We start from the raw sequence: 27,254 nt of genomic DNA, 5'->3' as shown, positions 1-27,254 counted from the left end.
TGCTTTATTCATTCTTGATGTGTGGTTTTGCAGACAGTTTAATACCTGCTGTGTGGAAGCTGTGCTGTGACAAAGAGCTTCAGATCCTCTATGTTAATGTCTGTCATCAGCTTACTGGTATTTGTGTGTTTGTTCCCTTTCAAGGACTAAACCTATATTGACCCCACACACCTCACGCCATCCTTGAACTTGTACAGTAGATGCCCTTAAGTGTGTGTCATCAAAGATTGGGATTTTATCATTGTGACATAAAGCTTTCAAGTTGATGGAAAAACTGGGTCCGGCTGGGATGAAGGCTGTAAAGAGAGCAAGAGGTCTTTGTCCTTGTTGGACAGTCCTTGTCCTTGAGGTGGGACATCACTCCCTTTTCCTTGTTTTTGCCCATTCCCTCTTCTTTTATTCCTGATCCTGCTCCAGTAGGTGCCTGAGCGCAGACCTCTGTCACCTGCAGACTTGTAAAGGCTTGTGTTTCACATTTCTAGACCTTATTGTGTAGTAAACACCTCAGAGACTGATGAGAGCGCAGGGAGCAGGCGACGTCAATCCTGGCGCTAACATGGAATTATGAGGGTGTGATGACTGCTTTCACAGGGATAGTTTCTCAACAGTTCTTATCCCAGATCTCACAGGAATGTTTCCTTTTTAAAGTGTTAAAGGGCAAAAATCTGACATTATAGCAAAACTGGTCATTTACATCTGTAATCCATAAGCAGGGAGCAAAATCTATGCAACTGTCTTATCCAGTATTTACATCCCTTTAGTGACAGTTTTTCCAAAAGTGGTGTGCCTGTGTGGCACCATACAGTCCCCTCTAGTGGTGGCACTGGTGTAAATACCATGTCAGTCTTGTTTAATAAATTAATTTAAAGGAGGTGGGGCAAGCCCATCCTAAACCATGTGTATAATGTTTTGGCCCTGGGTCAGAAATTTTAAGGGCATTTTCCTGTTAGCTTTCTTTGTGGTAATTGTTTGTTCAAGCCCTGTCCATGATTGGAGCTAAAATTTAGTTTTAAATTTGTCACCCATTAAAAATCTTATCTTTGCCTTTGTCTGTTTCTGCATGGGTTTTAGGGGCATATTCCCCTTTTGTCCTCTAAATAGCCGGTGGTCATAACATTAAACAAAACCAGCTTTACGGGGTGCAGTCAGAGAGCTGAAGCTGAAGAGGTGAACAGGATGAGACATCCTGCGGGATCTAGATAGAGCTTTAAGAGTCTTTTAGTTGTCTTTGCTTGATTTAAAAGAGTCACTGAGTCATTTTGAGCTTTTAGGAAGAGGTTATTCATGTATAAGAAAAGGGTGCTCAAAAAAAAAAGTAAAAAAAAAAAAAAAAAAAAAAAAAAAAGGAGCTAAAGAGTAATCGTTCAAAGCCAAAATTGTCTGTCCAACCATCCATTTCCTCAAACACTTATCTAATTCAGGGAGCTGGAGACAAGCGGCGGAGAAGTGGGGTTGGACCCTGGACAGGTTGCCAGTCCATCACATGGCAAATTACAATCATAAGTCATGTGAAAGTCTGATTGATCACCCATCTCTAGCTTCTTCAGAAAGCTTGTGTTTGTGTTTATGTTTGTAACTCGTCTTTCCTGCTTTCCTTGCTTTCCATAAATGGACCGCAGTGGTGGACACTGAGCCTTAACCACAGCGTCCAAGAGCAGCCACTATCGGCTGTGATTCATTCTGTTTGAGTTTGCGTCGCTCTCCCTCACACTGTGGCAGGCTTTCTCACTCTTGTTTTTGCTCTCTTTCTCACACCTACAGTCATGCTGTACAGATGAATGCACACACAAATGTGACAGACTGCGAGACTGTGACTCATATACAGCAGTGTTTGTTTAAAAAAAAAAAAAAAAAGCCTGCTCTCTCACCTCTTCTCCCCATCAAAAGTCTGACATTCTCCAGAGCTTTTGTTTGACTGCATCAGCAAGAGTGGGGGACAGCTTGAAGGAGGAGAGTGTTTAACTAATCTTTATGAGTAATGACTAGTACTGAATCATTTAATCATTTGATTAGCCAGTTATCAGATGAAAATGTCAAACATTTCTCCTTTCAGATTCTCAAATCTTGCTGGTATTCCTGTATTTTAGATTATTGGCCAGACAAAACATCATCTTGGACCTTGGAGACATTATGATAGACATATTTTTCTGCTTTATATTTCAAAGACTGAACAGTTTGTACAAACTGTAATCGGCACATTCAGTAATACTGAAAGCACTTCTCAGCTGCAGTCTTAGTAATATTTGATTAGTATGATTTAGTGTCTGTGAAGTGGATCATTATGTTTGATCCAAAATGGATCCATTTATGTAATTTGATATTCAAATTTGTTTGAAAGAGTAGCCATTCATTTAAAGAGGCCATTTGTGTTTTTGTGGAAATAAAGAACCGGTGCCTGCACTCAGTTTTCTGCAACAACTGTTTTTGGGTTTTTTTTTTTTTTTTGTTTTTTTTTGCTCTGCTTGTGATGGCATTTGTTGCTTTAACAATACAGTGTGTACTGTACTGGTTACGGATGGATATGGATAAGATTTATTGCATGTTTTCAGCGTCAGTGTCTGGACAAGATAGGGGTGTAATGATTCTCCACATCAGATCATGCATTCCAGATTTTCAGTATCCAGATGGATGTTAGAGTTTTATGAAGGGGAGAACTATCCTCATAGATTTTTTTTTCTTTTCTTTTGTAGCGGGCTGTAAAAATGCTTTTTAATGCTGTAAAGGAACTGCAGCTTTTGGATTCTTCACCACAGACTGTATAAAAGATGGGCAAAGCCTCTAGGTTGGAAATTTGAAGTGCCTTAATTGACATTGGCTAACAAATTCGAATTAACCAATGAGAGTTCAATTTCAAAGTCAGGTCCACCCTTTGCTGTTCGCAGCCAGGTTCAAAATACAAAGATGTGTCCATGGAAATGCTAATCTTGGGTTTTCAGTACAGGACTTCAGAAACCAGTGGGTGAAGGTCTCCTCACATCCCTAAAACTGAAATGTTATAGCTTTATTTGCTTTTGCTTGTCCTTGGTCTTAATAATTAATCTAAAATTAAAATATGTGTACATCTCTGCATTAATGTAAGTGGAATGACTTTTATCGACTGTAAATGGGACTGATTGGCCAGTAGAAAATGTTAGCGTGGCGGGATTGTCAAATATTGACAGTCTGTGCTGTTACTGATTCAGCATATATGATTATTTCTTTCACAGTAATCCCACAAGTTAAATGAAATACTTATTCTTCTTCCCTGCAGGGACATCATGATCACACATTTTGAACCGTCCATCTCATACGAGGGCCTGTATGGGGAGGTGAGGGACATGTGCTCCATGGACAATGACCAGCTCTTCACCATGAAGTGGATTGATGAGGAAGGTATGTTTCTGCTCTCTCTGCTCCCTCCACCTTAGGGTAACCGGCCATCAAAACTCAGACTTTTTCAAAAAAATTACTTTCTGGCAAAAAAAAACAAAACTTTATGGTAACATGATGTAGAATTCACTGGTTGACTTTATTAGCATACAATGAGCACAGGCTCCCATCAGCAGATATGTCTTTACCACTTTACTGTAATGTTCAGTGTCGTCTCGTCAGTCCAGACATCTGCAGCATCCTGATTCAGTCCTTGGTCAGCTAGTTAGTCAGGCAGCAGTCATTGTCTCACAGGAAAGATGGAGCCATCAGATTGTTCCATTCAGGATAAAGTCAGTCTGCTCAAACTCATTAGACTCAGATCAGCTCCCACTGATAGCCACCCACATAAAGTCACTGGAGTCATTAGTCTGTGTGTGGAAGAAAAGCTGCTTGATGGTAGTTACTAAGTAGTCTGTTAAGTGCTCGCAATCTCTCCTACTGCCCCCGAGTTTGTTTTTTTAAAAAATTACACCTAGACCAGGGAATCAGACTAATCTTATTTCATGGGCCACATTTGATCTCAAGTGGCCCAAACAAGTTAAAACCTTGTCTATTGTGCTATAAGAATGAACTACTAAAACATTTACCCTTTCATTACAATAAAAAAATCAATGATTAATAAATAATCCATTTATAAATTGGATGACAGATGTCAGTATAAGTGCAATAAGTGCAATTTCAGTGTCATTACCAATCAGAATGTGGAAATTCAAATTTACCAATCACATAAAGGCTCAAAACTTCACATGTAGATCATTTTCAAACTAAATGGCAGGAGTTTTTTGGGAAACTGTTGTCACAGCAGCCAGCAAACAACCCCCCCCCAGCTTAGACAGCCTAAAAAAATATACAAAAGGAGCTCAGTAAAAATAAAAAATAGAAAAAAGTAAAGACCTTAATGCAGTACATTAAAGAAAGATGATCTGTTAGGGTTATCTATGTATTAATCATAGCCATTCACTAGAGGCATGTGTTATTTTTAATTTTCATATTTTAATTGCAGCCATGTGTTAGCTGATGGAGGAATCCAAAGAGTCTATTTACTCTATATGCTATTTTTTTTATTATATTGGCCAGCAGGGGGCAGCGACTGAGATTTATGGGGCAAATGCCTTCGGCTTCCTAGCTCATTAGTAAAAACTTTGATGATGATTTTATCTCTCATTGGCCCTTCGGCATCCTCGTGTTTCACAGTCCGCCCCTCGCTTGACACTTCTGATTTTAAAATGGCAAGATGGTGATGGTGAAAGCACTCAACTTGTGACTTCATAAAGGGATTTCACTATTCAAAGGGTGGCGTCAGGTTGGTTATGTGTCTTTTAATACCATACGAGAGTTCTCCTTCACTTGGTGTGTTCAGTCTGTGTAATGACCTTAGCCAATGAGGGAAATAAATGAGCTGGCCCGCTCACTGCACACCATCCTTGAGAAAAATCCTTGTAGGCTGACTGCATGAAAGGTTCATGTGAAATTTCACCCTTAAAACAGAATAACTCGAGTTTTGGACTATTACTCCATCAGAGTAAGCAACCTGAATAAATTATGTTGGGCTTTGGGAGCTTGTGTGCATAACAGATGATTCATTTATCAATCCAGTGAAGCAGTAATGAAAATAATTTAATTGCAGACATAAATATCTAGGGGATTACTTACATACACTGCACTAGGCATACTTGAGTAAGCTTAAATGATTAAATCTTTCAATACACAAAGCTTTTAAAGACTTCACCTTTGTCTTCATGAACTTGAAAATATCAAATTCTTTACTATGTTTTATTAAATTAATTAACATTGTTTTCAGGAAACATGATAACCCCAAATAAACCCAAAATAAACATGATTTCATGTCTTTCTTCTTCCTGATACCAAAAATTTTCTGTACACATTAAACTAGACTGCCATGTTCAACTTTGACGTGTTGGTTGCTGCAGTCCACCCCCTAGTTCAACATCCACCTCCAGCAGTTTCTATAATTTAAAATTTACACAGTGTGTCATAGTTTCCGTTCCTGTGCTATTTATACTATCAGCATTTTGTAATGCTGATAGGTTGTGCGGTAAGAGCAAAACTGAGCGTTGGCTCGCCACACCTCTCCACGAATGACCTGGAGTTTTCCTGTAAATGATAAGGGACTAATTAGATCTGTGTTTGAGTGGCATTTTAATTATTGATCACTGTACAAATAGGCATGTACAATTAAAAATAAAACTGTTTTAAATGGCATCATCGACTTCTGCTCACGCCCACACACTTTCAGTGTTTACTTAAAAGTTCACGTGTTGCATTTCATATCGCACGTACAGTTAGACTAAAGTTTTTGTTTTTTAAATGTCATACTGCCCCGCTGTTTTGCTCACCTTTAACTCTTACGGCCTTCTGCGGGGTTTACTGGAAATATAGTTTGTGTACCACTTAATTGTCATAATTGTGCTTTCCAGCTGCTTGCCCTGTTATTCTGTGCACAATTAAATGTGCACATTGCGGATTTCCCTCAGCCACATCTTAAATGCTGTAAGCGGGCTTTAATGTTTGCATGTGCAAAATGAAACCCTGACTTTTGAAAGAACAAAGGAGAGGGGGCTGTAGCAGGTTTAGTTCAGTTCTTATTTCAGTTTATTTTGTGTCCCACATGCATTAATATACCTAAATGATGGTGTAGAGGACATAATGTGTATTCTTTTTAAAAGAAGAATTTCATTCAAACTCAACTAATTTTATTTTCTTTCCACAACTAGTTTTACAGGAGAGCATGTAAAAATATTGGCTGGTTTCCTGCCATATCTGGTTACTCTTGGTAACTCTGGTTTCTTGCATTCATGTAAATGTGGTGAATGACATCTGGTCTCTTTTTCGCTGCTAGGTGACCCCTGCACTGTATCGTCACAGCTGGAGCTAGAGGAAGCCCTGCGTCTCTACGAACTCAACAAAGACTCAGAGCTCATTATCCATGGTGAGGCTTTCTGCTTTTCACACAAGCTTTATTTATAGCATCTACACTTTCAGTGTGTGCTCTTGTATGCTGTTGTTAAAAAGGTGTTAATTCAGACCAGTTCAGTAATAACTCTAAGAAAAGCCTGTTATTGTTGACTCTTTGCTCTCCCAATGGTCCACTCACCTCCCTGTTGAGGTTTTTATTACAAGCCAAACAGGGAGGTAAGCCAGACTTACGGTTTGTTCCATTTCTGGTCATTAAGCTACAGTATAACAACCCCCAGGTCTGGATCATGGCTGACAGCCAGTGCCAACACAGACCGCCACAACTTGACTTTTTAGTAGTTAATGTCCTCCAAGCATTCATAATCACACTCTCCTGCTAGTAGTAGAAGTAGCCACAAAACAAATTTTTACATAGTAAAATGCAGCAGTCCTTTATGTTGTTATAGTTTAAATTTACAGGCACCCTAGACACAGGAAAACCAACAGAATTAGATTTTTTAAATTTTTTTTTTATGGCGAGCCTGTGCATTGCAATAATATCTCCTACTATATTTATATTTTTTGTGAGAATGAAAAATGTTTGCCTGGTTTGCTCCTTTACCAATCAATATAGATTTATTTAGAAAACATGAGATGGGAAGTGATTAGCTGTGTGCACTTTCAAAATAAGAGTGAGAGGATTGTCCACTGGTGGAAAAGAACATTTATTATTATTAATAATAATAATATTAATAAACTAGAAGCACTCGGAAAGTGCAAACCTCCGCCAAGGCCATAGGGTCACTGACGCTGTAATACGTGTATCTAAATACTGTGAAATAATCTTTCGTCTTTCCCAGACAACAATAACCCTCTATCCCGCAATAGTGAAGAATCCTTAAAAAAATTCCTGGATCCAGATCGTGATCTGGATCACCGTCAAAATTTAATCACTTCTTCCTCTTGTCATTCCAAAAAAATTTCATCAAAATCCGTTCATAACTTCTGGAGTAATCCTGCTGACAAACAAACAAACAGACAGACAGACAAACAGACAAACAAATGCGACCAAAAACATAACCTCCTTGGCGGAGGTAAAAAATAGGAAAACTATACCTGTGCGAATTTTCCTGGGTGGGTCATCCTAGTATAAACTATGTGTGGGTAAACACTGTCTTGGGTAGTTAGCAAAAATATTATTTGATTTACATCAGCAACCCAGCTGGTCCTGACGAGCTGGGTTACATGCTCTTTGAAGGGCAATCAAAACAGCTGGCCGATATTGTCACAGTTATTGGCCGATATAGCTATTTGTCGATACATTGGCATTTATACCAATCAATAAAAGAAAACTAAAAAAGTAAAGACAATGCAGGAGAAACATCCTTTAACCTTGTTATAAGTATTGATGTTGTCTAACGGGGGCATCCTGCAACTCCCCTGTTGGAAACAACCAGCTGATCCGAGCAGAGTCAGGCGGAGCATAAATGAGTAATCGATGACTTACTGCGACAATAAAACAAGATTATTTTTAAACTGTATTGTCATAATATCTTCATAAGGACTCATAAATACACTATATTAACTTACTCACTCACCTGTCCAAATCATTCCGATCACTTCCATGGCCATAGGTGTATAAAACCAAGCACCCAGGCATGCAGACTGCTTCTACAAACATTTGTGAAAGAATGGGTTGCTCTCAGGAGCTCAGTGAATTCCAGCATAGTACTGTGATAGGATGCCCACATCGGTCCAGCTCTAGTCACAATGAAAACTTATTTATACAGCACATAGTACAGAAAAAAATACTTGGGGTTTAAAAAAAAATAAAATTTCATCACATAGTTTGTCCATCAGTGTGTCTGACTGCAGACGGTGCTCCACAGCAAAGTGACGACTTCAATTAAAGTTACTGGTGAACCTCAATGCTTAAAAGCAACATACAAATTAAACAGCAGTGGCTGTTTATGCTGAAAGTGACAAACATGGCTTACTCAGAGTCTGCAACCATTTGTCTAAAACTACATTTAAATGGATTTCAGTCTAAACATCTGTCTGGTAGCTTGTAGTTTTCTTTTTTTCATGCATCAGTATAAATGTACATCTCTGCTTGTCTGATCACAGATGGCTAGATAATATATACAACAAAAAGTGATCAAAGCATATGTTTATGTGCTGCTGAACTGTGAAACAGCATTACTTCTGCTGCTGATGACTGTTTATGGGCCCTACAGCTAGTTCTCTCTCTAAGCTTAGTCTGTCTGACACAGACACAACCTTATGAGTCCAGGCTGAGGGGTTGTATATGTATATGTGGTTAGATTTGATTGACAGGCTGTGTGCATATGAGTATAAAACCTGGGGCTGTGGTTAACGTAAAGTTTTAATGTAATCAGAGGTGACGGGTCAAGAGTGCAGCAGATTCAAGTGTGATGACTGAGAGAGGATGTGTGAAACATGTGGGGGGTGTTGAGGAGTGGAAATGGGGGCTCCGTGAAGGGCCACAAGGTCTGCTTGTTAACAAGCTCTTCGGCTGTAGCCCATGCCTCAGCTCTGACTCACGCTGGCCCCGGTCTAACACGAGCTGTCTGCTGTCGAATTTGGTAACGATTGTGTCTTTTCTCAGTTTCTTATAAGTATCACACAAAAATACAGTCCTGAAAAGAAGTTTGTTCTACAGGTAGTCTGTCACAATGTTAAAAAATTATTTTTTTTTCCCAGCAGCATACAAGCATCTTCACATGATGTCTGACTTTAAGACTTTCAAGTTCCTTATCCCTTTTTTCCCCTTCTTCTTCTTTCTCTTTCCAGTGTTCCCCTGTGTACCAGAGAAACCTGGCATGCCTTGTGCAGGAGAAGATAGTGAGTTAAACCCTTTCCTTTTATTTTTACCTCATTTTAACAGCTGAAAAGTCCTACATTTAACTTGTATTTCAAATTTGGGACACACCAGGTGAATGCCTTTAAATAGCACAGTGACTTAATGGAGACTGTTCGATGTCTGGGCCCAAATAAGACTCACATAGTAGACTTACATAGTTTGTGCAGAGGGACTGACATTTGTAAAGAACTGTGATGTATTGCTGCAGGAAATAAATGAATATAATGTGGGGCGGCACAGTGGTTAGCACTGTTGCCTCACAGCAAGAAGGTCCAGGGTTTGATTCCAACTGGTGGTGGAGTTTGCACGTTCTCCGTGTCTGCGTGGGTTCTCTCCGGGTACTTGGCTTCCTCTTACAGTCCAAAGACATGCAGTTTGTGGGGTTAGGTCAATTGGTGATTCTAAATTGTCTGTAACTGGTGTGACTGTGAGTGTGAGTGGTTGTCTGTCTCTCTATGTTAGCCCTGTGACAGACTGGCGACCTGTCCAGAGTGTACCCTGGCTCTCGCCCTGTGGCATCTGGGATAGGCTTCAGCTCACCCACCCCTGAAAAAGGATAAGCAGAAGAAAATGGATGGATGAATATAATGTGTGCACAAATTGTTGTCTCCTGAGGACTGGAAGTCACGTTTCAGTAACCTCAGTGTACAGTGAATGTAGGTTTATCCAAGTGTAAATACACTAAAACAGTTATATAACTGAAAGTTAAACGCAATACATGCTGGAGATGTGAGGAGAATGGTCTCTTTAGTACTTAGTGTACAAAGGTACTTTCAGCCACAACAGGTTGATCTCTGTGTTGATTTGATTTGGATTTTTTATACTGGATGCCCTTCCTCACGTAATTCTTACCAATTTATCCAGGCTTGGGATTGGCACTGGGAGTACACTAGCTTGGGACCTCTGAGGCTGGGTTTGTGTCTCCTCCAAGTCTCTAGCTGGGGATCTTTTGCATATAAGGTGTATGGGTTAACCACAGTGCCACTGTATTTTGTATTTTTATGGAAAAAAACAGCCACTACCTTTATGAAGAATGTGCTTCAATGACTGCCTATAAGAGCGAGAGACTGTCAAGCTACATGATATTTTTGTCTGTTACCATGGTCACTGTGCGAGATTAGGTGATTATACAGTCATAAAATCTTTCCTTTTCCTCACTGAGACACGAGACTACACGCTCTCATAGGTGTAGTGCTGCCGCAGAGCACACCATAATGAGACTGCCACTTTTTCCCCCCACGCCCAAAGTGAAGACAGAATATTCTCACTGAATAATGTGGTTCAAATTCAAAAACACTGAAGTGTATTTCATGCACGAGAGCCAGTAAAGATAGATTGATGGTCAAAAAAAGTCATAAGGGGTTTTGATTGATTCACAGATTTTGCCTTAAAAGTTGTTGTTGTGATGGTTGCCTTCAAAAGCACAGTGAATTCAGTATTTTTGGCTCTTATCTGTATTTACTGAAAATTAGAGGCAGGAAAATGAACAGAAGCCACATTTATACACTGTAAAGCACTTTAATTTCAACCTTCACATTCAGACCTCCAACCAATTTTATAATTACCAGTTAACCTGACAAGCATGTGTGGGAGGAAGCCGGAGTACCCGGAGGAATCCCGCACAGGTGGAACATGGAGACTCCACACAGAAAGCCCCCAGCAAGGGTTCAAACAATGAACCTTTTTGCTGTGAAACGACAGTGCTAACCACTGCATCACCATGCCACCCCATGCACGTTAGTGTGTGAATGGGTTCCTTTCACTGCCTGGCTGTCTTTACTGTAATCCTGTGGTTCTCAAACTGTGGTGTGGGGGTCAACTTGGGAATGTGTGTGTGTGTGTGTGTGTGTGTGTAAGGTTTTTCAGGGAAAACAGACAAAAGTATGCTGTTGCTACCTTTATTTAACTAAACTAAATTGGATTCGGTGAAGTGAGGCCAGATATACTTTGCTGTTGTCAAAATCTTTTTTGATTTTGAGGTTCAAAGTTTAAACTTGTGTGTTTTTGTTTCAATAATGAACCTTTTATTTATTTAAAAAAAAATTTTTTTACAGAGTGAAATTATTCAGTAAATCCACGGCCTGTAAAATAATTGTGTATGATGCAGAACGTGTGTGGTGATGGTTGTGATGATTCAAATATGTTGTTAGTTTTGAAAAATATTTAAAATGCACAAAAACACAGACAAGCACATATAAAGAGTGTGAAGCCGGACTTTTTCCTCCCTCCTCAGAATCGATATATCGCCGTGGAGCCCGTCGCTGGAGAAAGCTTTACTATGCCAGTGGTCACGCCTTTCAGGCAAAACGCTTCAACAGGGTGAGACAGAGTTTAGTACTTTGCACTGTAATGCCTATTATGAAGTTTTATTTTTTTAATACGTTCCTTGTGTATTTCAAATTAGTGTCTAAATATTGTAAAGATGCGCATGAAAATTTGAACTTAATGAATATTTTAATCTTTTGTGATTTACAGTAGTAAGGAGGTTGTTTGAGCAGGAGTGAAGGCTCTGATTTTAGACATGCACACGTTCACATTTCAGCAGTCATTGTTGCCTCTCTGCCGTTCTCTAGATTATTCTGTGTACGTGTTTATGAAAATGATTTTTACTCCTCTCACCCACTCGAGCAGCGAGCCCACTGTGCCATCTGTACAGACCGAATCTGGGGTCTGGGAAGACAAGGCTACAAATGCATCAACTGCAAGCTGCTGGTGCACAAGAAGTGCCACAAACTAGCGACAATGGAGTGCGGCAGACCGATGATCCATGTGAGATCTGTTCGCTTTAAGTGAATTGTTACCATCCATTACTCAAACATACACTGTGAACATTTGTCTCTCTGCTGATTATGCTTTAATGATGGATGTTACTCTGTAGGAACCAATGATGCCCAACCCACAGTCAGGGCAGCTAGACTTAACTGAACAGCCAGGTAACACATACACACACATACATATGTACACACACACAAAAACTAATTTCATGTTTAAAAGCAGAACCTCTATCTTCTTAACTGTTCATCTGTTTTATCATGGACACTGTTCTCTGTTAATTTAAATAGTAAAATAGTTTTACTGAGTAAAACAGGGTGGCTCAGTGATTAGTTTTAAGGGTTTTGGGACAGCAGTAGGTTTGGGCCATCAGCTCCATAGTGCAAAGGTTAAGTTCTGTTGCACCTGTTAGGGTAGCACTATCCACTCAACTCAGTTATGAGCGGAGATGCAATATGAAACTATAGCAAGGCAGATTTGATTAGCTATAAATCTCATAATATGATCATGTTAATTTAATGCATCAGTAGTAGGGCTCTGCAATTAACTGAAATTTAATTTCAGCTCCAGCTGTGGCTTCCAGTAATTTTTGAAAACAAAACCATTGTGATAATTGTTTTACTCCAATTTTTTTGCAGTATTGCTCTCATTTTGTCTTTTTGTTTTGTTTTTTTTCTTTCCTTAATAGCAATGCTCGTTCACCTTTCTGTAAAACCCCAAACTCTCTCCCCCACAGGCTGGTTTAGCTCAGATCGAGATTAGATGACGGCAAGACAGATTTGAGATTAGTAAAAACAAACTGGAAATGTGTTTTTCATGAAGAGTGGCAAATATATGATGATTTAAAAATTGTTATTGTGTTAAATAATCATGGTCTCAATACTGACCAAAATGAAATTATAATTACTTTTGCCATAGTTGAGTGGCCCTATAAGTGAATACCACTGGGGGCTCCGGTGTGGCCACAGGACCTTTTTCACGCCCACTAAGAAAGTATTTGTGCTCCACCAGAAGTGTCTGTCTTGTTCTCTGCCACTAAAAATACACTTGGACATTGATCAGCTGCATTTGGGAGTTTACCTGCAGCACCAGATTTGAGTCCAGTCCGGTAGTTGAGAGGCTGAGAGGACTGAAAGAGGTTCAGGATCATTGCTGTTAGAAAGGCAGCTGAAACTCAGTGGCCACCAAGTGTTGTGCAGATGTCCTTGTTTTACTAATATTGTGACTAAATAATTTAAATGATTTATAATGTGTAAAGACATACTTTTCTATTTATGTATTCACAGAATAGTCTGGTTTTGTTGTATTGCTAAACAAGGGTCAATACAAACTGGCTGTTTTCTTTCTTAACCAAGCAGAGAAAAATTGCTCTGGCACTGCAGAGCTGTGAACAAAGCGTGTGACTGTCTCTCACCTATTTTCTCTCATCTCTATTTTTTTTTCCCACTCCTGCCTCCCCCTCGCCTTCTGTCTGTCTGTCACTCTGTCTGTCACCCCCCCCACCCCCCAAAAAAACCCAAAAACAGGCCCTCAGAATAAAGACTCCAGAGAAAGCTTGACTTATGATGGAGAAGAAAAAGAGGTGAGAGAAAAATCTTTTCAAACACTCAACGATATGTGACTCAATCTGTCAACTTGTCATGTTGACTAGATGGATACATGTATATTTAGAAATTGGTGCTGTTTTGTATGAGAGGGAGACAGATCATCTGTAGCAGGTTTTCATCTGTAAGCATTTGGGTGATCCTTCTTTCACCCGCTGTGCATGTGGGATACGGAGAGCGTGCAGACGTAGGCACCCTTGTAGTGGTGTTTGTATTGATTTCCTTTAGTGGAGCTAATAAAGTAACCTTTTATCACAGCTCTTAACACCAGAGGCTGATTAATGGCTTGGGATGCAGTTTGGAGGTTGGCAGGGAGGATTGTTGGATGAAGCAGGAGAGCTGGAGATGGATAAAGACTGAATCGAGTTGCATGCAGATAGACTGAGATAAAAAAGGGCAGGCCAAATGATCTTATCTGCAGTTCCTTGTCTGACTCTGGGGATGGGGTTGTCATGTGAAGCGAGGTTAGATTAGATAGGTAGTCGAAATGGCTCAGTACAGAACAGATTACAGGAGAACAGAGAAGATGGGTGAGGAAATAGTGAAGGTGGGAGTCATGTTTACAGAGAAGCAGGACTATAATACAGCCAGGGTCTAATGTAATGGTAGCAGCATGATGCTATTAAATTGAGGCAAGAAAGTCATTACTAAGATTTATTGTCTAAAAGTGGTGCTTGGAGCTGTTTTAATATCATTTACAAAATCACCCAAAGGAAATCACACTCTTGCCCAAACCAAATCATCAGCTCTGTCAATAGTTCAGTGAAAAAAAATTATCTTGAGAAAGTCAAAGCCAAAATGATGTGTGAATAATCGTCCCCAAGTTGAATTCATTATGTTTTTGTTATGATGGTGTTTCATGCTCTCCCTATCACTGGGCTTCCTTTCTACTTTCTCAACTGCACCTTCTAGGCAAAGAGCAGCAGAGACACGGGGAAATCAACCTCTAGTCTGGGCCTGGCTGACTTTGACCTGCTGAGGGTGATTGGCAGAGGCAGCTACGCCAAGGTGCTGCTGGTGCAGCTGAAAAAGACGGAGCGCATCTATGCCATGAAGGTCGTCAAGAAGGAGCTGGTCAATGACGACGAGGTAAATCAGAAGAGGTGTAAATGCTGCTGATCCCTGACCTACACACCAGACATTAAATGACTTTTATCTATGAGGCCCAAAAAAAAAAAATCAATTATTGTGTCAGCATGAAAAATGAAATCTAGGTGTTATGCATTAGAGCATTTTTTTTGTACCTTTGTTAAAGGGGAAACCTGTTATACATTACTGTACAACACGTACTACGCATGTGAAGAACGAGTATCGCAAAAACCTACGAAACAGCGAAAATACCACAATAAATATTTTACACTAATATTGATTGAAAACCCGCGAAACAGCGAGTCCACAATAAGCGAACCGCGAAGTAGCGGAAGTAGCATTTCCAATGCTGATTTTTAGAAATGGCAGCTTTGTTTAATATTAGCATTCACTGTTGTAAAAGTGTGGTGGAAAATAAGAGAACATAATAGGACCTCTTTAAGGTGGGTAGTTGCCAGAAAAATCCACCCAGTGGTCTTTTCCTTCAGTGGTTTGAAAAACATTTTCACAATAACATGCAAAATGGTTTTTGCTGCAGTCTGTGTAGGTGTATGCAAACAGGACACAGTGAGGATATTTTTTACTGCTGCCCCTAATGATACTTTTTTGTTGATTAACTGTTTACACAATAAAGTGTTCAAAACCTGAGAAATTGACTGCAAAGTTTCCTGTTCTAGTAAAGTGGCACCTTTTTGTTTTGACTGTGCAGAAGTCCAAAAGGACCTTCAAGCACAAAGTTTGTGTATTTAATTACATTTTTTTTATTGACTTGAACGATGGTAACTAAAAAAAAATGTTTCCAATTATTTTCAGTAAAAAGATTATTAATAACTGACTAACCACTTGAGCTTTTAATGTTAGCTTACTGACTTTTTAATAGATAATCGAGTAACTTGATATTTCATCGTTTCTGTTTATTCAGACCAACTGACTCCAGAGGTTTAAAGATATATCTGTAATAATAGTGTAACAATAACTAAAGACCATACAGTGTGACAGTGTATGGACACCACATCATCACATCTCCCTCTGTGAGGTTAATTAATAGTGAAAGAGATCAGTCTCCTGTCAGTATAATTAATATAACTGGAACAATCAATGGGAGCTCTTATAGCTTATTTACTGAAGATTTGTGACATGTGATCCAACATCCATCTTATGTGTCCCTTAACACTCAGAGTTAAGTTAACAGACTTCTTCGAAGCCGTCAGTCTTTCTAAGAATGTGTAGATAAAAAAACAAACAAACCACGTCATCAAAAATTGATCTCCGTGAACACATGCAGCAGTGCAGCCAACAGCAACGGAAGTAGGTAGCCTTGATTAGACGCACTTATAATGACTGACAAATTGACAAGTGCTTCTCGATCAATGGTGAAGTGTTGTGCTGTCCCTGTCTTGTCGGTGTGAGCAGCATCTGTGTCCAGACATATTATCATCCAGCTATTGATGGAGGCCTGCCTCTGCTTCTACTGGCTCAGCCATTTTCCCCCCGCCACTGTCCACCTTACACACAAGTAATGCTCAAGCTTTGTAGGATGGTTGATGGAGCTCTGTGCTTATTCAGCTTTTGTTAGCTCAAGGGCACTATGTCAGAAAGATCTCTGATTGACATTCGGGTGTTTCTTTGTGTGTTTTTGTTCCAGGACATTGACTGGGTCCAAACAGAAAAGCATGTTTTTGAGCAGGCCTCTAATCATCCCTTCCTGGTTGGCCTTCACTCCTGTTTCCAGACAGAAAGCAGGTGAGTGTTTTTCTTGCATGACTTGAGGTTTTTGCTTTTCAAGACTTTGGAAAAATGCTCTTTAAATAGGAACTCCACTAATTTACAAAGACTATTTACAGGTTTCAGGAAGGACCACTGCATATAAGAATCAGGTTGTGCAGAGACTTGCTCTCAAGTTCGGTCATTAGAGCTGGTCATTTATTCAGATTTTAGTTTAAATTACAGTTTTGGCTTCCAGGGATTATAAAACTCAGTAACTGAGATGAACCAATCATGTTGCATGCCATTATAAATCCAGAGCATCCCTTTCCTTTAGTTTTACCTCCTCTAAAAGCCCAGTTTCACTTCTTGTTTGCTTTTTACATTTATGTTTTGTTTTGTTTTTTTAACTAACGTTCAAGGAAATCTACATTTAAATGTTGAAATTCAAGAAACGCCTTACATGGTTTTTCCCAGAATTAGACTGTATTTGTGGCAGTAGTGGGGCCAGGGTGCAAAAGGAGGGACACCACACTTTCTTAAATACAATAATAAATATTATTATATATATTTTGTAACAATAAATAACAGATTAATAATCAGCTATTTCTCAAGTGAATTCCTCATCACCTGGACGAGCTTCAGTTCCATTGTCTCATACTGCAGTTTGCGACAGCAGGTCTTGTTCTGCTTCACAGTCTCGGCCTGCTCAGTAACACCTGAACCAGCTATCTGTTAGAATTAGAATGGCCCTCCTGCTCACAGCACATCATCCGGGCAGAACAAGGACTACTGTCACCAGCAGCAATTCACAATGATGGCATTTATCCAGCTTTTAGACTTTCTGGAGATCAGCACTACAGCAACCTGAGCAGCGTAGGGAAGGGCTAGCTGCTTAACTAAAGGGATCGCTCACAAGTAAATCGATTGCGTCATTGTGAATACACCTGAGCAGCCTGCCCAAGTAAAGTCTGTATGTGGAAAACACTGCATTATATTTCCAGTCAATGAGTAACTATGTCTGAGTAAAAGATGATTATTACAATAAATTGCAATAAATGTTTGCGTCCCTGTGCCCGTATGGGTTTCCTCCCACAGGCCAAAGACATTCATGACAGGTTAACTGGTGATTTTAAATTGGCTGCAGGTGTGGATGTGAGTTAGATAATGCACTCAAAGTGCTGTATGAATAATAAGTGATTGGAGCTGTGGGTCAGGAGTTAGTATGTCTTCTACAAACAGAAAATTTGGTGGTTCGATCCCCATTTCGTGCAGTTTCCATGCTGAAATGTTTTTGGGCAGGATACCAAACCCCTAATTGACCCTGATGCAGCCACTGAAGAGTACAAAAGCACTATATAAGTAGCAGTTAATTTATCATGTGTGCGATAGGGTGAATTTGTAGTGCAAAGCCCATTTGAGTGATCGGTAAGGCGAGTAAAATGTTTTGTTTTTTCTATTGTACAGTGTCAAATGTAAAGGTTCTATGGGTTTCACAGGAAGAAAGGAAAACATAAGAAAGCAAAAAATACTTTAAAAATACAAATAAATTTAACTAGTAAGACTAGAAACCTGCTGTATAGATCAATTTAATTATGTTTCAGTGAATGCAACCCCTCTTTTTCTCTCCACAGACTGTTCAGTTGCATGAAACCAAAACTTGCTCAAACCCGATTGGTCAATAGATCTCAAACTACAAACTGAAACCAGAATGCTTCCTTTATGCAGACATGCCTGTAGTGATTAAACTCAGGGTAATGTAGACACCAGGTTTTGAGAAGAGAAGTCTAGTTTGTGTAATAAAAGATTCTGCAGCTTTGAATTAGATACTGTCCATCAGTGCAGTTCTTTAAAAAAACAAAACAAAACAAAAAAGCTGAAAATGCATGAAGACATGCTGAGGATGAGTGCTTACAGAGGCCATCCTGTCATAACAAACATTTCAGAACAACACATAGAAGTGTTTCAAAATGACATGCTGCTCCTGTGGTTGAGGTATTCTTACATCTATGTAAACAAAACACTTTTTTTTTAGGTCAATGAGCGAGTTCATGGTTAAGGTTATAGGAAAATCCCTGACGTGGTGAAAGCCCCTGAAAACACGAGAACGTGTTTTGTGACATTAAACATAACTAAAACGGCAAAGTTCATTTTTAGAAGCAAATACATAAACAGTCCCTCATGTTTTATTATATTTTGATCCAAAACCAGTGAAGAGAGGACAAAGAACACAAGCAACACAAAAGTTAAGAGCATTTATGATTAGATCCTTGACTCAGGGGCTTCTAAGCATTTATTAAGCTTTGTGAAAATGCCACCTTAGTTAGTAGATTGTTTTAAAAAAAAATTGAGTTAGGTGTAGGCTGCACAATTATTGTAAAAATCAGTCATACAAGGCTCACTGGCCACGGCGAAGGGAGCCTCGGGCGGCAGCAGACTCACAGGAGACCCGCGCTAAGCTGAAGATGCCGGCTAAAATTTATATTTCCCAATTTCACCTGAGAAAGCCTTGCCAAATGTGTTAGTTTGTTGACCGGGTGCCCTCTTTATGTCATTGTGGTACGAGCTGAACTGAACAGCAAGTACACCGCTGTAAAGGAAAGGTGTGCACAGGAACTTCATAGCGAAAATAAAAGCAAGATTATGCTGTTTTTATAGCCTTTGGAAGCTAAAATTTAAATTGAAACTAAATTAAATATTCAGCCCGGGTTGCCTGTGTTATATCCAAGGCTTATACAGTTTGTGTAATAAAATTTGTTAAAGCACATTAGCAGACAAAAAAACCCCAATGACACTTTGTAGAAAACTGATCATGCTCACCCATCCACCCTGACAGATGTATTACAGATGATTGAAAGAGGACTAATTATGTATTCAAGAGAAATAAATTTCCATTTGTTTCTTTTCACAGACTCTTCTTTGTCATTGAATATGTAAATGGTGGGGATCTCATGTTCCACATGCAGAGACAAAGGAAACTCCCAGAAGAACACGCCAGGTAGAGTCAGACTGTTTGTTTGAGGTGTGATTAAAGGGACAGAGGTGTTTTATTTTCTTTATGCAGCCAAAGCTGGTTTTAATTACATGTGACTTGCCCTCTTTCTGTTTCAGATTCTACTCAGCAGAAATCAGTCTGGCTCTCAACTACCTCCACGAGCGGGGAATCATCTACAGAGACCTGAAACTGGACAACGTGCTGCTGGATTCAGAGGGTCACATCAAACTTACAGACTATGGCATGTGCAAGGTGTGGTTTACGTATTAACGTGGTTTGTAATGATACCGCAGTGCACTTTGGATAAAAGCACCTGCACAGCTGCAGGCGTGTCAGTTTACAGCCCTCTGAAATGATCTCACAGCTGATGATTTCTTTGTTTTTGCAGGAGGGCTTGAGACCTGGCGATACAACGAGCACTTTCTGCGGTACCCCCAATTACATCGCCCCTGAAATACTCCGAGGAGAGGATTACGGTGAGGATTACGACACGGAGGCACTTACCAGAAATGCTATCTAATTTGCAGTTAGTGTGTGAGGCACTATGCAGAAATATCAGAGATGCTGTTGTCAAGCATGATTATGGAGGCTGCTGTGGTGCAGAACCTGGTTTATCTGCACTATGGAAAACACTTAATCTGTGTTATATGTAAGGAAATCAAGGACTGTAGACAAATGCTGGAATACTTGTTATTATGGGTAAGTATTGTTTTCAATTTTGGGATATAATTTTTTTATTTAAACGGTGCCTGACATCCCAGTCACATACAGCAGTGATCACTATGCTTCACCCCAGTAAAACTTTAATGTCCCAGTTAAAGATAGTAGTCCAAACTTTTATATACAGGCATACATAATACAAAACACAACACGTGATCCAGTGTCCTGGTTAGAGACTGGCAGAAGACTTCTTATACCCCTGAATGATTAAAAAAAAATAATACAGCACCTAGCTGAAATTTTTGTACAGTACTGCTTTGTGATATGGGGTCTTCTCTTATAAGAGCTACACTGGGAGAGTGATGCCAAAGGCCTTCCAGAAGCAAGTCAACCATCTTGAATTGGTTCCCAACAATTATTTAGGCAGTTATTTTGAGACATTATTAAAATCAACTTTAAATTCAGTGACTACTGGGACATAAAAATAAAAAATAGAATCGCCAGTCATATTTGATGAAAAACTACTTAAAAAGTTTCCTAACTAAACCTCCCAAAACAAGTATTAAAAAGTTGCTGTTGGGAATTTCACATGCAATTTAATCTGGGTAATGCAGGATTCATTAAGTGCCATAACTCTGGCTTCTTATGTCTCTAGTGAGTCACACCTATTCTAAGGCTTAATGTGAGAGGTTAAAAAAGGGAGTGGGACATTCTGTTGCCTCTAACTTTCTTTCTGAGTGGTCATCTTAACCTCTTAAATGTAGCAGAAATCCCAGCCAACATTATGGTTATATAGCATCCACCCCCCCTGAGGAAAAGAAAAACACCATCAGGGGATTGTTTCAACAGCAGTCAGGGGACTTGTGTTCACTCATCTCCAATTCTGATGTAAGGTGAAGATGCAAGGTAGTAGGGTTAAGTTGGTATGCTGGCCTGCAGTGCGCCTTTCATCTGTCTCTCTAAATCTGCTGTGTCCTCTAAGTGTACCTGTGTCTGCTTTACTTGCCTGGCAGCCATTTCTGTCTTCATTCAGCAGCTATTCGGTTAATGCTACATTAATTCAGTTAATTTTCACGGTTTAATTATGAAGCCGATAGACAGCCCTAAAAGAAACGCAGTAAAATGCACTTGTATGTATTGTTCTGCAGACACATTTGGGGAAAAAGAGGCACTTGTAACGTTCACTGAATTACAAAGGAACAGATTAAGAAAAAAGAAAGTTGTAATGCACTTTTGTGAAGGAAAAGAAAAACAAATTTGAGTTTGAATGTTGAATAAACTCCCATAGTCCTAATACTGATGAACCCACTGTATTTATTTGATAAATAGAAATAACTTCCGAGTTACTAAAACCCATTCTGTAGTACAATTTCACCAATTCATCTACACTTGCATTTAGTTGATGCAACCATGCACTAAAAGTAGCAGTTTGACTTGAAATGGCAGCTTTATTGTCACATTTCATCTTTATTCTTGACATTTAGACCTTCTCAAAATGCAAAATTTAAAAAATCTTATTAAAATTTTTTTCTTAATGTGGACCTGATACTCCTCTGTACAGAATGAATAATGCTCCATCTAAACTCATATATAGAGTACAGTGTATTCAGTGGAAAATATGATGTGAAGGTTACAACCTGTGACTCAGAATGTCTCGTAGGTTAGATGTACTTTTGAGTTTTCAGTCAAATACCAGTTTGAGTGCTGCATGTACAGCTATCCATACACATAATACTGTAAAAATAAAAAAAACTTGATTGGTCACCAAATGTGGTGTTATATGAGCAAATTTCACTGTTAAAAGAATATTTTTTTAATGTTGTTCCCCCAATTTTTTCTAATTTTTTTTCTTTTTAAACAAATGTGTACAGCAGCTGGTTTTGACACAGTGGGAACAGCACATGTGTAAATAATGAAATTAATGATGGCTGGCTTTGATTTAGCTGCTCACTCAGCTGCTGCATTGCTGAGGCTGAGCTCAACACTTACTAACACCTGCGCTTTTCATATTTAGACAGGTCATGATGGCGTGAACAACTCACTGAGCACACTGAGTCATTCATGCATGCTACAGCATAGGCCCACATAGGCTCTTTTATCATTCAAACTGATAATCCGATCAATAACATAATTAAACTTCATTTAATTACAAGTATTTCTCATTAGCATGTAGCCTGACTGCACAGCTTGCATCTGCTTGTATTTTTTGTACAAGAACAAAAGTCAGGCCCTTTGTGGGGATTTTGCTTCTTACTTATGCAAGAAACCAGCAAAAAATGATTTTTTTTTTTTGTTTCCTCATTTTAAGACTAATTGACACACACACACACAAACACACACAGCCCTCACCCTAAACTAAGCAGACGGATGCACCTCCACAGCACATGCTAGCTAACAAAGACTGGAACAAAAGAGAAAAGTTGACACTGAAGGCAGAAAATCTCAACAAAAGAGTAGATTGAGTATCTTTATTTTAATGATATTAGCATTATTTTCTTGGCTAAATATTAAAAAGGCTAGTATACTTGTTTGTTGACTGGTTGAAAGCTTTATGTGGACCAAACTGAAAAGGTGGTATGAGACACAAATTTTCCATTAAATTAATATCTATCTGGCCCTCCTTTTCTTTCTGAGAAGTCCTTAGTAAAACTGAATATGACACTCCTGGCCTAATGCCTTAAAAAAAAGAAAAAGAAAGTAACTGGAAATGTGAAGTATGTGCTTGTTGAAGGTGTTATACAAAAACAACAGCTTTCAAGGTGAAGGCAGTTGCTGTAGTAACCCTGAAAGCAGCAATTAAAAGCGCCTCCTTTTTAACTGCAATAAAGATAAACATGCTGCTCTTTTTTACATCTGTCTATCATTTGTGGTGTTTTGGTGTTTCAAAGCATCCTTTATGCTCAGAAATCTGAGCTCTAATGTACAATGTGTGTGTGTCCCAGGGTTCAGCGTGGACTGGTGGGCACTAGGCGTGCTCATGTTTGAGATGATGGCAGGCCGGTCACCCTTCGACATCGTCGGGAGCTCTGACAACCCAGACCAGAATACCGAAGACTACCTCTTCCAAGGTAACACTTCTGCACTTCTGCGGTTCGATGAGGGGGGAAAAAAACTGCTGAGTTCACGCAGCAGCTTCATGCTGACATCTTTCTATTGGTTTCTCTCAGTACCAGGAACACGCCATCTGTTACAGAGAAAAGTGTGAAACTATGTGGGTTTTTTCCTCCATTATTTCAGTATAAATATGGTTTTATATTGTGTTTGTTTTCTTGTAATTACTGGTGAAGTAGGTTTACAGAGTCATATTTTGAGACGGTTTATTGCCATTGAAAGGCTGCGGTGAGTGCACCCAGCAGGATTGAGCTCATAACGGCAGCAGCGTCGGTACCCTCTTGTCTCCTTTAGTCTCATCCTGTCCTCTTCTTGCCTGCTTCTTACCCTGCACCCCCCTTTTTGTGCCCTTTTTTCTGTCACCTTCTGCAGTAATATTGGAAAAACAGATCAGAATCCCGCGGTCCTTGTCAGTCAAAGCTGCCAGCGTCCTCAAAGGATTTCTCAACAAGGTAAGAAAGGGTTAGACGGTCTTAAATGGCACCACTTCTTACTGTCTTTGGTCTTTGGCGCCCCCCCCCTTTTTTTTTTTTTTTTTTTTTTTTATATACAGCCTCCTCGCAAATTCTCTTTTCTCACTTTCTCCACCTTTCTTGTTGGGTATTGGACTTGTTATCTTTCTTTTCCACCATCATCTCCCACTGTCTCTCACCTTTCTCTCACACTCACTCCCACAGGATCCTAAGGAGCGCCTTGGCTGCCACCCTCAGACGGGCTTTGCTGACATCATGGGCCACCCGTTCTTCCGAAATGTCGACTGGGACCTTGTGAGTGATTCAATTACATTCCCTCCTTTTCTTAATTCGCCTTGATCGTCACCTAAATCAGTGCTTTGAAATGAAGGAAATCAGTATTGGTGCATGCCGGATGCCAAATAGGTCAAAATAAATCCATACAATCGATTGTGGGGAGAGAAGAAAAACGAGAGAGCTGCTACCAGACAGCAGAAGGTCAAATCTAAGTGCGTGGGGTCGCCTTCTCTCGCTCTCTTTCTCCTGGCCTGCAGGTGTAGACACTGTCAATACTGAGGTTATTAGCTGTGGGGTGAGACCTGTTTCTTTGTGGAAAGCAAGCAGCTGGAAACAAATGGGCCAGGCAGAAGACTGACAGCAGCAGATAGGATTACAAACCCACAGACAGGAAGTTAAAGATGGAAAGGAAACGAGAGGAGACGGCTCATATGGGGCTGATATGTCGATCTCTGGATGTCTGGATTGCCGAGCAGTGATTCATGTTCACGGGGGGAAGCCATTAATCCTCTAATTTCAGCTTCACTGTTTAGGAATCATTTCATTCACAAACTTCAGCGTGATTACTGGAACCTCAGCGAAGCTTGTAGGTAGTTCAGATATTGCTGCTGCTTTCTCTGAAGCTGTGGTTTGCACTCTTTGACACTAAGACTGAAAACCACATGCTTGACTAGATTCTTGCTATGACTGGTGTTTGTGTCTGTGTAATCCTTATTTATGGTTTATGCTTGAAAACCATTATGAGTATAAACATAAATGTGGAACATAGTGCAGGAAATGAAGACGTGGGCCTGTATTTACAGATGTTAGTCACTTGTTTGGTATCTTGGAATCACTTGTGAAAAAAAATACCAGTGAAATTCAAACTGGGGCTAAAAATAATTCATTATTTCTGATGCTTCCTGTTGCCGGTTTCAGCAACTGGTAAGTTATCACTTAAGTATGATTTAGGTTCCTGTTTTACGGCCCTCAGAACCCTATAAAGGATTTCAGTGGAGTCAAAAGACTCCATGTAGCCTCATGTAGATATAAGTATATGTAAGAGTGAAGCTAATACTTGTTTTGAATAATGAATAATGCATGTGTTAACTCATCCAGCTGAAGGGCCGGTGAGCTTGTGCTATGGCGAGCCAGTACTCTGTCACTACTCCTCGTAGAGTAGCTGGAGCTAATAAGGCCTTGTTTAGAGTGGTTAGAATTTAATGTAATGGGGCCTCACCCAAACTATGCTCAAGGTCAAGGTCACATTTGCTGTTTCTGGGGCAACAACCTGTGAATTGTGATGGATCTGGTTGAGCTACTATGTGTGTTTTATTATGGCTGGAGAACGTGCCATTTCAGTGGTGAGAATTTTAAGGCCACATGCAGAAGACATACATTTCTAATCTGATTAACAATTGAAAATTCAAAATTTAAAGTGGCATAAAACACAGACTTTGCTTTTTGAGAAGCTGCAACTAGTAAATACTTAACATCTGCACTTGAAAACTAACAGAGACAACCAAAAATTTTTTATATGTAAAATTATATAACTATTGTATAATATGTTAATTACTCTCAAGTACAGGATGAAAGTAGATTTTGCAAAACAATTTAGATTGAGGCTATTTTAATACTTTTTTTTTTTTTCTTTTTTAAAGAAACCAATTTTTCTTTAACCTTAACAGGAAATAAATTATATTGCTATTTAGTTCTGCTGTCAGTTGTATGTTTGATGATAAGAAAATATCATCTCTGAACTACTTACCTTCACATATTCAGCATAATTTGCTGTAAAAATATACCTGTTTTACATTTTCCTCCCTTTTATAAATTCAGTTAACAATAATACATCATTTGTTCAAACATACCTTAAAAATCTATTATTTGAACAAAGGAAATTTGTTTTAGGAAATAATAGATTGGCTAACTTGGTGTGTTTTTAATCTCCATATGCTTCATAAACCATATTTACTTCAGAAAATTATAAAATATAATTGAATCATTTTTGTCTCCAAAATAGTTCAGCCATTTAAGAGATAAACTCATTCAGATTAAACCTGTTTTATGTCATGACTTCACTAAATGTTTTTAAAGAAAAGAGAGTGCACTTCTGCGATTCAGTGACTGACTGACTGACAGATGGATAGATGGGGCAGTTTGCCAAGGATCACCATGACCTCTTTTTCCCTGTTTGGTCTGTAGCAGGGACCCAGCAGTCAGTCAGTGTCTGGAGGATCAGCTTACAACCCTCCCAGCTCATTCCCTCAGCACTGATTTTAAAGTTTGCCCCGCGATGTGCCCTCTGGCCTGCAGGGGGAGCCGTTGTTGCCCTCCAAACCAGCTCGATAACACTTGGGACAGAGGAAGCTCAGTGAGCTGCATGTGCGCTGCGATAAAAGAAATCACAGGCAGAGGAAATGGGTGGAAGTCCCTCATAAAAGTTAAAATGCTTTTGAATGGAGAGGACATCAGTCAGCCTGGATTACAGTAGCTGCAGAGTTTATTATCCTTTCAGAAATTCTGTTTGTAGCAACTGTCAGATAAACACAGCCACAATGAAGAAGGCATCACAGTTGGACACATTAACTACATGGTGCTCCGTAACAACAGCAGGAACAACACTAAGAGTCAAAGCACCACAAAGTACAAGCAGTACACACCTCATATCGCCTGGATTTGTTCACCAGAGCTAAACTAAAAGGTATAAAAGATCTACAGGCACAAGATGCTTATGAATAAGTTGTGCTTTATACTTACCATTTTGACAGTCTTATTGTGTTTATTCTTATGAACTACAAAGAAAGACACCAGACAGTAAAGCAGAAAATTAGACTGCTCTCCACAAATGAGCGATTAGAAAAGAGCCAGTGTGCGTCTGTCCACGTCAAACTGCCTGAAGTGTAATCGCTGCAATCCTTTCCTGTAAATGACTCCTGTGTTTGAATCACGTCACTAATAATTATTAATAGCTTCTTAATAAGGCTGTAAATAGCGATTGTTTCCATTATTCACAGATTATTTCTCAATCGATTACTTATTTAGAAATTTTAAATCTTGTAAAAAGTGCCTTCACAGTTTCTCAGAGACAAAACTGATGCTTTTAAATATATTTTTCTGACCACTTTGAGATGCTTGTCCTAGAAAACATTCTTTTAATGAACTAATTGATTATTTAAAAAAATGATTAAAAAAGGGGTCCTACCTTCTTCCTTTGCTGTTATTTCAGCTGGAGCAGAAGCAGGTGGTGCCTCCGTTCAAGCCCAACATCTCAGGGGAATATGGACTGGACAACTTCGACGCCCAGTTCACCAACGAGCCCATCCAGCTCACACCTGATGACGAGTGAGTTCACGTTTCATATGCACTCATTTCCTGTT

General features: G+C 39.4%; 1 protein-coding gene across 1 annotated transcript in view; it reads left to right on the top strand.

Annotated features, from left to right (window-relative positions):
- The window catches only part of prkci (protein kinase C, iota), a 39,895-nt gene that overhangs the window by 11,879 nt on the left and 762 nt on the right, over positions 1–27,254 (top strand). Inside the window, exons 2-17 of the mRNA XM_030751506.1 lie at positions 3,251–3,372; positions 6,272–6,361; positions 9,142–9,192; positions 11,445–11,530; positions 11,843–11,980; positions 12,090–12,144; positions 13,510–13,565; positions 14,500–14,676; positions 16,322–16,419; positions 19,292–19,378; positions 19,492–19,627; positions 19,764–19,851; positions 22,978–23,103; positions 23,519–23,598; positions 23,824–23,913; positions 27,104–27,219. Of these exons, the coding sequence (XP_030607366.1) occupies positions 3,251–3,372; positions 6,272–6,361; positions 9,142–9,192; positions 11,445–11,530; positions 11,843–11,980; positions 12,090–12,144; positions 13,510–13,565; positions 14,500–14,676; positions 16,322–16,419; positions 19,292–19,378; positions 19,492–19,627; positions 19,764–19,851; positions 22,978–23,103; positions 23,519–23,598; positions 23,824–23,913; positions 27,104–27,219 (1,596 nt within the window). The remainder of the gene's footprint in view (positions 1–3,250; positions 3,373–6,271; positions 6,362–9,141; positions 9,193–11,444; positions 11,531–11,842; positions 11,981–12,089; positions 12,145–13,509; positions 13,566–14,499; positions 14,677–16,321; positions 16,420–19,291; positions 19,379–19,491; positions 19,628–19,763; positions 19,852–22,977; positions 23,104–23,518; positions 23,599–23,823; positions 23,914–27,103; positions 27,220–27,254) is intronic.

This window comes from Archocentrus centrarchus, chromosome 17 (assembly GCF_007364275.1).
Source record: "Archocentrus centrarchus isolate MPI-CPG fArcCen1 chromosome 17, fArcCen1, whole genome shotgun sequence".
NCBI lineage: Eukaryota > Metazoa > Chordata > Actinopteri > Cichliformes > Cichlidae > Archocentrus > Archocentrus centrarchus.
This window is presented reverse-complemented; position numbering and strand designations above follow the sequence as displayed.